At 24.9% G+C, this 14,166-nt stretch overlaps 1 protein-coding gene across 1 annotated transcript; it reads left to right on the top strand.

The window, feature by feature from the left end:
- Positions 1-1,483: 1,483 nt before the first annotated feature.
- On the top strand, positions 1,484-6,817 carry LOC112591309 (sentrin-specific protease 1-like). The gene is made up of 3 exons (XM_025335084.1): positions 1,484-1,589; positions 2,832-2,933; positions 6,206-6,817. Exons 2-3 carry the CDS (start codon positions 2,847-2,849, stop codon positions 6,815-6,817), a joined length of 699 nt encoding a protein of 232 aa, XP_025190869.1. The 5' UTR covers positions 1,484-1,589; positions 2,832-2,846.
- Positions 6,818-14,166: the final 7,349 nt, after the last annotated feature.

Consider the following 14,166-nt stretch of genomic DNA (forward strand, 5'->3'; position numbering starts at 1 on the left):
TTACAATTTAACTTTACAAAATATAACGATATTCAAGGAATACAATGTTGAAAAAGTCAAATGTATATCATCACACATATACGAAGGTAGATAACGGTACTTTTATAACTATAATATTATAGTATTTAGTTGATTTATGGTAAGGTATCGGTAAGAATTGTAGACATTGAATGTAGAATTAGAGTGCGTGTGTTATAGGTGCTATGATCCCTTACGTTGGCTATAGTTGATAAACGCGGGTCGCGGTGGTATTAACAGACGCGTAGTTTAGTGGATCGTCATTCTATCTCCACACGGAGTAAATGAAACGAATTCATTCGAGTTAGGGCGTGGGCGTGGCTGGTGGAACCATTGGCGGACCGTGCCGACGGAACAATGGGACTTTTTCCAAAGAGCTATTCATTCAATCATTCATACAATTAATTAAATACGCCCATTGGATATTGATGTGGAAAATATTGTTAACATTGTTAGAAATAAAATCGAAAACTAACTTAATACCTAGATAAAAAATGTACATTTTTTTAAATTGAGTTTTATATTATGATATACTTACCGTTTTCAATTAGTGCAAAATTTGAGTTATTTTATTGAGTAGTTGCTAACTTGAGCGCAAAATATTCAATAACACTTCAAAAAAATAATATTTTAGGATTAGTAAAATAATTTTCACGGAATAGATTTTCCCTTTAATTCACCAGTACAGGTTGGAGTGTTCGTGTGGAGACAGAGTAGTGAAGATCTATAGGATAAGACTTATACGACATGGTTTTATTTGGTCTAATCGAGTGATTATGGCTTTGTAAACGGCAGCAGTTAACGTTTCCACAACTCGAATAAACAAACGTATATCCTAATGTTATCGTGAATCGTGATGGCCCGTTTTCATGTTGCTCAAAAGTTCATACCTACTTCGGATAACGGATAAACAAAAACTATCAGCTGATCGAGCATCATTACCGCATTACCATACTGATATTTCATGAGATGAGCGTTTTGTGCCCCGTATAGTTCCACCGATCGACGTCCATTAGCGCGTACGTCAGGTAGTAACCGAGTAACCGACCATCTATGGCGGTAGAAAATTACCCATGACCAGCCACCAGTAGCGCTGCTCGCATCATCGCTCCCCGCTAATGGCGCTATTCGTCATTTGTTACGATTCTTGTGTTTATTAATTTTCACATCAAAATTAATGAACGTACATTTAATAATTATACTTTTTCGTTTTTCTCAGTTCTAATTTATTCTGTGTAATTAGAAATTATTATTGTATTACCTAAGTATAGGTACTTATTTACGGATGATTAGCAACTAGGAACTCCCGGAGCACCAACACCTGTCGATTGCAATCCAGCTCGTTCGTTTGTTGTTCGTTGTAATCAAAAATTACATTCTAAAACGATAAAGGGTTCGACAGGTCTGTCATAACGTGTATGGAGCGGTGCTCGCGCGGAATAGACGCGAAGAAAACGTGTGACAATGTGGTAATTTTGGACGCGCAGTTGCACGAATCACTATACTCGATCGTTATCATTTTCAAACCAGCGAATAAGTGCTGACTACTGCTTCAATACAGACCATAACTTGTGAGTATTGAGTAGAGTACAAAAACTCTATTTAAACGACGTGATGTATGTGATTTTGAAGTAAAAGAAAACTAATGTTTTTTTTGATAATCTGAATTGCGTTTACATTAGTTGTAATTTGTCTCATTAAATTAATTAAAGTGTTTGAAACTTGAAACTTCTATTTAATTGTGTAAAATAAATTTAAATAAATGTTGTAAATTGAGGATTTAATTCTTGAAGGAATACTTAAATTATCTACAATTTAATGATAAAAAAGTAAATGATATTTAAATAAATATTTTTTCAAAAATGTTCACTATGAAGTTATTAAAGTGCTTACACAGATGTGGGTTGGTATAAAATAACAAAAATTTGTTGTGCAAATTTAAAATAAACAAATTATTTTTTAAATATTACAATATTTGAAAAAATATAAATAGGTACCAAGTAACAACAAACATTTAATCAAATTTATACAATATTTGATTACTTAAAAATCTTCATTTGTACAGTAAAAAGTAAAAATAAATTGATAGTTTTTTTTGTGATTGTATACTCAGGTATTATACTTAAATATTTAATCAGTTACCTTAAAAATATCACAAATCCAATTAAGCGATTACGATATAAATACAAATCTATACCATCTACTCAATACAATAGTCATCACAAGTCAGCACCTTTATGTTCACCTCTAATACAATAACTAATAATAATAAAAATAATAAATTTACCATAACTAAAATTTTTAAAAATTCAACCTTGAAAACTGTTGAATTTAACCAAAAAATCTTTTGTTAGCCTTAATAAATTTGCAAATTAAGTGTACTAAGTAAAAATAAACTTTGTGTGTGTTATATAAAAATGGATTATAGCAACATCGCTAACTAAAACTTTCAGAAAGTAGTTGTCAACTGTTGCTAGATTTTTATATTTTATTGTATAATTGTTTAGAAAATTTTAATTTTAATAGTGTTTGAACTTACAGCTCACCTTATATAAAATATTGACTATTTTTTAAAAGTAATACTCGTGTATAGAAGTTTTAAAAAAATATTATAACTATTAAGTTTGATTTATGGATTACATAACCTTTTAGTCAATTTGTATATTATTTTATTTAGATAAGACTATTAAATAACACCAATTAGCTCTTGGAATATCTACATATTTAGCTTTTTAGTTTGAATTTTCAAACACTGATTTATTAAAGTTTTACTTTTGAGATGAAAAATTTGATCATAATTTTAATAATTTTAGCATTCAATATAGAACATGGAAAATATAGAATATGAAGAAGATACAGAACACGAAGAATTTGGGGATGATGATTTGGAATTTCTTGAAGAAATTGAAAGAAATGTAAGTAGACAAACATTTTTTTATTTAATAAATAAAACTAAAAATTATATCATATATCTATATGATATACTTTGTATTATGTTTAGGTTTACTTAAGACAATACTACTAAACATATTAATTAACATTAAACATTAAACTCATAAAGTTCTACCTAATATATATTTTACCGTGCAAGTCTAAACTTTCTGACATTTTTTTATTGTATAATTAGTATTAGAAAAGTGATTATATTTAGTACTTATTAACATTGACAAATTTAACAATTCTTCAGATTAAAGAAATTACTGCAAACTTAATAATATTAAAATTAATTTAAAATGATTTATTAATTATGTATGCTTCAGCAGAACTAAAGAGATAAGTTCTTACAACCTAGCTTGTAGGACATAGTAAAATAATTGTTTTATTCTTTAATTAAAGAAATAAATTATTTTGGTGTATTATTAAGCAGTTTATAAAACTATTTATGTGGGTCTCAAAATTAATTTTAACATCATTATATTAATAATAAATTAATAAAGTAAATATATAAAGAACGCTGCTCTAAATAACCTATTTCCTTACTGGCTATTTTAAATGTATTATATTATATGGTTGTTATGTTATAGTTGTTTTATAAATAATATATCTACATTCTACATACTACTCTAGCAAAGAACTAAAATGTTTGCCTTAAAAATGCACAATAAAGTAATTAAGACATATTTATTCTGATAGCATCAAATATATTTTAAAGCAAGAGATGCTGTACCATCTCAGATATCCCAGTCAATCCACACCTGTACTTAAGTGTATCTATAACTATGATAATATTTTATGATTGGATTTTAGTATTTACATTTTGCATTATATGATAATTTTTCTCCTGAAAAAGTTAACATATAATGTTAATTACCTATAATAAGTTATGCAGATAAAGAATTTGTTCTAAACAATTCTTATTTAATATAATTTTTTTATATTTATATAGCAATAACTTAGTTTTTAAAGGGTGCTATAATTTGTGCCAAATGATTTTTATTATTTAATAATTGATTAAACTATTAAACACTACTAACATAGCAATATAACATTTGAATATTTGATTTTTAAGACATTGTTGTTAGCACATTTTTTAAAAATATTCAGTTTTTTTACTGAAAAAATACATAAATTTCATGTTAATTAAAATAATTGAGAAAAAAAATTTAAGTTGAAATAAATTTACTTTATTATATACCAAAAAAAACATTTAATATTTTTACATAATATATTATAAATTTTGTATCCCCGGGCTTTAAAATTTTCTTTATAACTCGTAACAGAAAAATATTTAAAAAAATACTAAACCAATAAACGTAATAAAAATTAATAATAACTATTAACATATAGAGTGTTAATTAAAAAAAAGTAATTAGAAATTATGTTACTGAGAATATAATGTTCATTTTTTATGCTATATCTAAGATTTATGTATTGTCATTCCAATTAAAATTTTAAACTTTTGTTTAAATATTTTCTGAAATATTTTATTGTTGTTATTATTATTTTTTTTTTAATTATATTTTTGATATACCTACTAGTATATTTCTGTGATTCAACTAATTTTATTGGTGTTGAAAATGTTTTTATTTTTAACATTTAACCAAAAATTAATATAACATTTAAAAATATAATTATGTTAAACAAAAATGTCAAATCACTCGTGAAGGTACATTAGCATTAAACACTAGAATTTTATCGTGATTAAATATACACAAATGACATATTTTTAAAATATGTGCCCTGGATTATACTCATATCTACAGAAACATGGAACCACTATCATATATCTAAATATATTTGAATTAAATTTGGAAACCATGAAATTAAACTACTGCGTGCCATCAATGATTTATAATTTTTATCATTTCAAGTAATCTTAATTTAACAATTTCCTTGTATTTTAAGTAAAAAACTTCATACGTCATAAAAAAAAAAATTAATAATTATACATTTTTTTTTTAATTTATGAACTTTTAAATTTTGTTTTTTTACCATGATTGAATTACAGCTCATCAAACTGACTTCAATGATTATTTTATTTTAATTTATGTAGCTTGATTATATTTATAAAAATGTATATTTTTATTATAATATAATAAAAATATTAATATTATAGATTAATATTATTAATCTATACTTATAATATTTTTAATAATACTTAGGTGTGTTTATTTTGTTAATTCATGACATCGGAAAAAAATTATTAGTTAGAATAATTAATAGATCAGTAGTTTAGTTTCAAGTTCTACAAAGATTTTTATACTATGTACTAAGTTATAAAGTATTTTAACTTTTAAGTTATTGTAGGCCTAACCTATATACAAATATTTAATATTATTCAGATACACTATTTAAATAAAAAAAGTTCACACTGTTTATAATGAATTCATTGACTATTGACTATGAAAGTTTGATGACTGAAGTTTATTTTTAATAATTTTCTAACAAAATAAAATTTAATCTTCATAATATGTTGATTTAGATAAATATTATATTATTTTTACCTAATTATTAAAAAATTTGGTGGATAGTGGCAAATGGATCTACACTATGCCTTTATTTTTAAAGTATTGTGGTTTTGTAGTTAATTTTTCTTGAATTTAATTTTGAAATTATGGTCTTATAAAAAGTCTAGATTCATTATTTTGCATTTTATTGTTTAATGTTAACTACATTTTTTTATATGTTATTTAATTTGCACATTCTTGGGGACTTGCATTATATGTTATCTACGTTAAAAATGTATCTACTGCAATTGTTTGTTGGAGTTAATTATAATATATTTTTTTAATTGATACACGTTTTGTTGTTGTAAATAATGTGTTTATAAAAATCAATATAATATTCCATTTTGATTCAACTAAAAATAATTCACTTGTAATAGAATAATTTAATCTGAAAATTAATTTAAGTACACACTACTTTTACGAGCTAAACCAAAAGTTGTATGTATACTAAAGTCTTAAGTGTAAAGTGTAGGCTGTAGAGTGTATTATTTATGTTTATAACTATATGGTTATACCTGCAATGTCAGGCACCGTAGTTATCACCTGAAATATAGATAACATACTATGCAATAAAAGATAATGTAGATAGCATAAGACGAGAGTTTCATTCTTGGACTTTTGAAACGTTTGTTAAACAAATGATCATGTATTAAATCAATAATTTAGATATTAATAATTGTTTTATCTTAAAGATGTTTGAAACAAGCTATATTTCATATCAACTATTTTTATGATTTTAGGCTGGAGGTTTAAATTCTGATAATGAAGAGTTGGATGATTTCTTACCAGAAAATTATTCAATAAGCTATGAAAAACTAAACATATATATGGAGTTGATCACAAATCGTTCTCCTGATACAGTGTATGCTTTCAATACAGAATTTTATATCAATTTATCTAAAAATGGATACAATGAAGCTAAAAAACATACAGAAAAAATTGATATATTCTCAAAACATAAACTATTCATCCCTGCTATATTTGAAGAAAAAAATCTTTGTGGTTTAGTTTATGTAAATTTTATACAAAAATTTATTAAATATTATGATAATCTTGGAGGACAAAATTTGGTATGCTTAAAGTTAATAATGAATTTCTTAATAAGCGAATTTCTTGATAAAAAAAAAAAAAGAAAAGATTTTCATCCAAAAGATTGGTTATTAATAAATGTAAATGATTTGCCACGACAAGATGATCATAAAATTAATATAGCATTTGTTTGTAAGTGTGCTGAATACTTATCTAGAGATGCTCCATTAGATTTTACACTTATAAAATTGAAAAGAATGTTTTACCAAATTAATTCTGAAATAGACCATAAAAAATTAACAAGACCTATATCAGAAACTTAAGTCCTGCAATAATAACAATACATATGTTTTATAAGATTTGGAGTGTTATTGATGTTAGAACATCATTATGAATAATTTATATTTGATGTTAATAGGTAATAAGTTATACCAGATTTCAAAGCATTTTTATTTCTGTTCTTCAAAAGTGAAACTTTAATTTTTTAATTTTTAGCATTTTTAGCTGTATCTGAAATTTAAAAATATGTATATTATTTTTACAATAGGTAAATTACTAGTTCATTATTTACTTAAGTATATTTGTTAATTATTCTAGCAATTAAGTAATAAGCCAATTTCATTAAATATTATCTGTAATGAATAATGGGTTTTTTTTTTACAAGTTTTCAAAAAATTCAAAATGTATTTGAAATAAACTATTTAAAGTGAATATAAGTTTTAAAGGCATGAAAAGTATAGGTAATTGTTAGTTAAATAAAATAAGTACATAAATCAAAATAAACAAATAATTAGAAAATTATCATTTCTTGTTGTTTCTATTTTCCATTACATTAGATATATTACAAGTGAATCAACAATATTGTGACTGAGAAATTATTTTAGAATGTCTTGCAAAATTTGTTGTACCAACAACTAAGAAACTGAAATATTATACTTGGCAGTTTGCGTATAATGTACAAACATATTTAACTACTTAGTATTTATTTTCATAATAACTTAGTAATTTAGGTATAAATAAAAATTTGAATTTAATTTAATAAACTTATTTGTTATTTACATGAATTATTTTGTTGTTTCTTAATTCATGCATTTGTATGTATAGTTTTTATAAACTTAAATTTAGTATTCAGTTTGAAGTCTTAACACAGTAACTATATGCAATTTAATAATTATTTTTAATACATTTTAAAAGGTTTTGGGTATATACTGTAAATAAAATAGAAAGAGGCATCATGTGAAAGTGATATAAAGCAAATTTTAAATATCATTACAAATATTTTTCAAATCAGCGATTACTCTGTTACTGGATTACCTGAAAACTTACAATCGTTACTCAAGTATGTTAAGATAAATTTTAGGTGTTGGAAAAATATTATAAGTAGTACTAGAATTTTGTAATAAATGCCCACTTTGGCAGAGAGTGTGATAAAAAGATAATTCTTATAAGTTAAATCATAGTAAATGGATTAGTGATAAAATAACTATTAAAGTTATCAAAACGACAATAATATTAAAGTTTCAACTATGATTTTAGGGGAAGGAAAATTATCTATCATATTATATTTTTTATAGCATCTTCAATTGATTGGTAAATGGCAATCAATTAATATAAACAGTGTTCTATAAAATTTAAGTCTAATGTCAAAATACCAAAAATTAGGTCATTTTAAATATACAAAAATATATTAATATCCAAGAGGATAAGTTTTTGCGAAAAAAACTTGACCAAATATTTAGTCATAAATTTGTTTTTTAAATTAAGCAAATGCTTTTGTTTTTTTAATGGCTTTAAATACTATCTTAAGAATTTATTTTGTTGCAAAATCTAAGCCCAAATTATTGGTATCATATTTTTCTTCTTAGAAGTGGACATTTATGCGTCATTAAATTGGAAACAGATGATGGTACATTATTGTACTTGGACATGAAAATGTTTTAGCAGCAGCTAGCCCATATTTTCGTATTATGTTTAGTTGTCTTAGTGAAAATAATAAAAATCTTGTTCACATAGGAGAATTTAATTCATCTGCTATAGAATCAATAGTAGATTGTACTTATATTGGTGAAGTTATGATCACTTATGAAGATGTAAAGGTATAAACAATTATTTGAATTATTATTTACTTCTATAAAATTTATCGAAATTCATTGATGTTGACTTATGAAGGTTTTGTGACCAGCTACAAATTTAATTACAGTTAAACCTTGCAAGTAGTGTGTGTAGTATGTGCTAAGTTTTTAAAAATACAATTAGATCCTCTAAATTGCATTGGTATAAGGAAACTTGCTGACATACATAACTGTTCAAAATCATTAAACGAGTTTTTAAGTAATTATCAAAAATTAGAATCTTGCTGTTCTGTATGAAGAAAAAGTAAGCCTAATCAAAATAGATAGTTAGTAAATTTTAATACATTCTATGGAAGATCATATTGTCTAAATTGTAATAAATCACATTCTAATATATACAGTGGCAGCTTAAAGGGATTACATATGTTATTGTAATTTAAGGCATGTCCAGCAAGGTATCCCCCTCCCCCCGAATGTATAGTTGATGAGCTCAAATATATTTTTTTTTAAATCAACATAATAAAGTAGTTATTGATACTTAGGTATAGATATTGCACAGTTGTAGAAAAATAGGTCTTACGACTGATTTTAAAGTATTAAATTTCTTGTCAACTACATAACCATAAGTGTATGATCTTAGGTGTACCAGTGGGCTATGAAATATTTATATTTCACACAATTAAAGACAGTTAACGATAGTTATGATTTTTAGCTATAAAATAACAAAAATTAAGCCAAATGTAATTAAACTATCTATAACATTTATAGTCAATACATTAATATAAATGCTACCAGTATTAAATGTTATAAAAATATTGAAACTATATCATTTTGATTTGATTTAATACCATAAAAATTATAACAATTATTTCTTGGGCTTACTATAAAAAGAAAGAATCCAAGATCTATTATGAGATCCTATGATAATCGTACTCTGATAGATGGTACATCAAATTAATGGATATAAAAAAAAAATGAAAGATAAAACTGCCAACCCCGCTGATCTTATTTAATTAAGTATACATTATTAATTATATTGCATTAAATTCTAGATTGGTAGATTTGATAGTGATATTGTAGTAATTTAATTAATGTAGAAGTTTTTAATGCCATTATTAAAAAATAAAGAATGGTGTCTAGTATGAATTTCAATAGAAGTGATTTTGGTGTTGGTGTACTCTATGGTCATTTATACGCAATGAATAAATATTTTAGTTTTCTATAATATAAACTTATAAAACGTATCATTAAAATTTAATTGTCGGCAGGAAGAAATAATGGCTTAAAATATTTGAAGTTTGTTAAATGTTATGATTCCACATCTGACACGTGGATACCAGTTGCAGAACTGTTAATAAATATTGTGATTTTATTATTACAGGGATCTTGAATGGTGTTATGTATGCTGCTGGTAGCTGATGGCTGTAAAGCATCAGTATACTATAAAAAAGTTGAGGTCTATAAACCAAGTGAAGAAGAGTATGGCATTTTATCGTTGATATGTATTTAAACCGATAGAAACTTTGTAAATATTATTATTATTTTACAAGGATCATAAATAAAAAAAAAAATAATCATAATAATATTTTTATGTAAGAATAGTCGCATTAGATGGTTTATTATGCGTCATGGGCAGAAGAACTAAACCATCAAGTTTTCTACAATAGAAGTGTACAATCCAAGCAACAATACCTGGTCCATGGTAAAATGGTTAAAAATTGGCTTTGTCACTCCGTTTTTAATGGACAAGTCGTTAATAAGCTATCATATTTTATAAGTTATAACTAATAATTAGCATGTTAGCTTATTGATGGTATAGACTGTTTTGTATACATATAATCATGTATAACTATTAATTTATATTAATTTTTCAATTTTTGATTTTATGAATGTTTATCGACTATTGTATAAAATTATTTAAAAGCATTATAACATGTTCAGTATACAATCACCTTTTTGTTTTGTAATAGTAGTGCTAAAAATTATCATATGAAAAAGTACACAAGGTGCATGTCAAATAAAAAAACTATTGTCTACTTCATCATAAACAACTGCTCTTATGTATGACATATACATATTATTTAATTTTATACTCGTAAATACCTTTTTTCTATTACTGCAAGCAATATTATTACCATGTAAATAGGTATTATTTGTGAAGTATTACTTTCTAAATAATTGAAAGTGAAAATAAAATAATAAACAAATCAAATGATAATATACCTGATGATATGCCCGTCATTTTATTCAAGCTATTTCACTTATAAAATTTTTAGCAAAAGAAATCTGAACATTTTAGACATACGTAGCCTTATGGGTACCACTTACTCAAGATTCTTCATGATTAATACACGAAGACGAGTTACAATAAATTTACTTTGTACCTAAGGGATATTTAATTCTGTAATTTACTTACTATAGAAAAATAGGTAAGTATATAGGTACCTATTTAATACATTCACTAGTAAAATCCATATTTGTAACAGTGTGCTATCTCTAAACAAAATTATATCAATATCATAAAGTTAATAGTTTTTAATGTCGTGAAAACGTGTTTATTAACCACTTAAATAGTGTAGTTAAGTCATGAAAAATTATTAAAGTGTAGTGAAAATATTTGTAAGTCAGCGAGCATTCGCCAGTCATTACTCAATAGTCAATACTCATTAGCCGTTATTCAATATAATCATTAACACTGAATATTTATCAGTGATAACTGATAACGTTCGAAGAGACCAATTACCTATATAGTTCGCTTTTCAAAATATTATTTGTAATATTACTGCGATTTATAAATGGTTTTAAATTCATAGACCATAGTCCTTGGCAAAATAAAAACGGTTTAACCAAATTATGTATCGATTTTTTTTTGTTTCTATTCCTTTGCATTCGAAAAACTCATCTGTGTTATTATTTTTACATTAATGTTTATATTTTGTTTGTTTGCTTACCTTCCCAAAGGTCCAATGGTTTATTAAGCCTTTATTATAATTTATAAGGTTTGTATGATTTTTGAATGAATTTTGATGACATGTTCAGAAAACTAATAACGATGATATTTTTTTTTCATAAATTTTTTTAAATGTAAAAATAAATTCACATATAATTTAATAGTTTATAGGTAGATAATATACCTACTCATTATCACCCTCGTATAGTCATGTCTGCAGAATCACATTTGAACGTTTGGTTGTCGCATTTATATAAATAATCATGACATTTTTACTCGACAGTTTGTTTGGCATAGAACCAAATATAATCTTAAATTATACAGATGAATTCTTACGAACAATGGAAACGTTACTCATAAAAATAGATGTAGGTAGGTATTACATTTCATTGTTTATTTATAGGTACAACTACATAAAAAGTTAAAATAATACCTGGTTTTAACAACTAACATATTAATTTTTAGGATTGTTAAGTCATTAAAAAATAATTATGCTAGTGGACATTTGTGTCAGTTTATATCGAATATTACTCGATATGTAATTATCTTAAACTTTGTATGCGTGACTTATAAATATATTGTATGATAAATAATAATAATAGTTTCTTATACGTTTCATGTATTTGTAATATATGTGTGAAGTGTGCTCATGTATGTGTATAAATATATCTAAAGGATTAATAACTTTTGCGAACGCATAATCTAAGTCATCAGTTTAGAGTAGGTACCTACTAAGCGATTTTAATAAATTAAGATAGTACAATCGTATTACATTAAGTAATATAATTTTATGTGCATTATATAATTGTTTATTTATTTGTTACTCATTTATGATTATACAGACCATAAAAACTCATAACTTAGAATATTTTTCGAAATATCATCCACACCCATTATTTTATGTTAAAGATTATATTTCTTGTAATAATAATAATGGCAATGACACATTGATAATGATACCTAATGGTTAATAGTAATAATTGAAAATTGAACACAAAGTTTCTCATAAGTTACAACTAAATATAGGTTTTTAATACAGCAATACAAAATATTTTAAAAGTGATCTACTACAACATTTGAACAGGTACCTGTTCTAATGTACGAGTAGGTACTCGTACATTAGAATGTACAACTATTATCATACCTTATTTTTTTATTAATTTTATTCAAAATCGTTTAGCCCGTGGGCTCCGTGGGCTATCGAAATTAACGAACGTAAATCATTTGTCAACTTCGAGTAAACATTTTCGAACAGCAAGTCAATTTTTAATACTGATTTAAGCCACACATTAATTAAGTGATATTCAACAAACTAAATTAAAAAACCCATTTTTAAATATATTTCTGATAAAACACACTGATATAATATTATCAAGTACGAAATATGCTACATTATTATCCTAGGTCGACGTTGAACGTCTTTCAGCTGCGCTACAAATAAATTTTGAGACGCTGAGCATTTAAATTTTAAAATCACCAAATGTATGTTATTGTATCAAATTGTTTCCAAGAAAACAACAACGACTATGAGTTTCATTAACAAAATTTAAAAAAATGTATGTTATTAACTAAGTTTTTTTTTATTAAATATTTCATGATTTTTAATACATACCTGTTTTAGTAAAAATAAGAACATAAATAGGTATTAACATATTTTGACTTTTTTATCGTATAAAAACTCGAGCCATACTCATGAGTCATGACTAAATCACTAAAATAAATGTTACAAAAACATACGTAGGTATTATTATTATGCATTACTATTAAATATTTTGAATATTATTTTTATTTAACGATATTAAATTGAAATTAGAAAATATATAATATACTAGAATTAAATAATATTTCAAAATTACTAATTAGTTTTGAATAAAAATATTTTGAAAAGTATTAAAAATATGTAACTGAGTCCTCAAAAAGGATGTAAATACTTTAATATTAGCACTTCACAAGACTGATTAAACGCATGAAAGTTAAAATAAACATTAAAATCGCTGTTTTCTCAGGGTTATAACTTATAATATAAAATAGTGTAATATTATATTTTAATACTCGTACATATAGGTACTTACAGTAATTAAAGAGAATAATGATAATTTCATATAGGTGCTTAATGAAAAGGAAAGAAATACGAAAAGTTGACATTGAAATACAGCGTTCTTACACGATTTGTGAATATGATTAACTAATTTATAACTGTATAATTATTATTATTATTGATTCATTAATAACCCATCTATATAATATTATACAAAAGTGAAAATGGAATCTTCGTTAAGGGTTGGCTAATCATGGGCGTCCCCGGATATTTTTTTAGGGGAGGGGAATTCATTTATAAAATAAATGAAGATTTTTTATACATTTTATTTTTAGAGCATTATTATTTTTCGTAAATAATTAGTAAATAATTATTAATTAATTAAAATATATGTGTGAAACGTACCTGTATACATATGATGCGACACGGCGTGTGACCTGCGGGTCTTTAACTACCTGTAATTTGACCTTTTTGTTCATCAAATTATGTGTTTGATGTTGACATTAGATGTGTAATAATGAATATGAATTGTTCCGAGAAGTTCATCGGTAAAAATAATCTCGCTCATCGCGTGTACACCAGCACTATGTACACCGAACATTCGAAATTTTT

The sequence above is a fragment of the Melanaphis sacchari genome, unplaced genomic scaffold (genome assembly GCF_002803265.2).
Source record: "Melanaphis sacchari strain LSU unplaced genomic scaffold, SCAv2.0 Contig130_pilon_pilon, whole genome shotgun sequence".
Classification (NCBI taxonomy): Eukaryota; Metazoa; Arthropoda; class Insecta; order Hemiptera; family Aphididae; genus Melanaphis; species Melanaphis sacchari.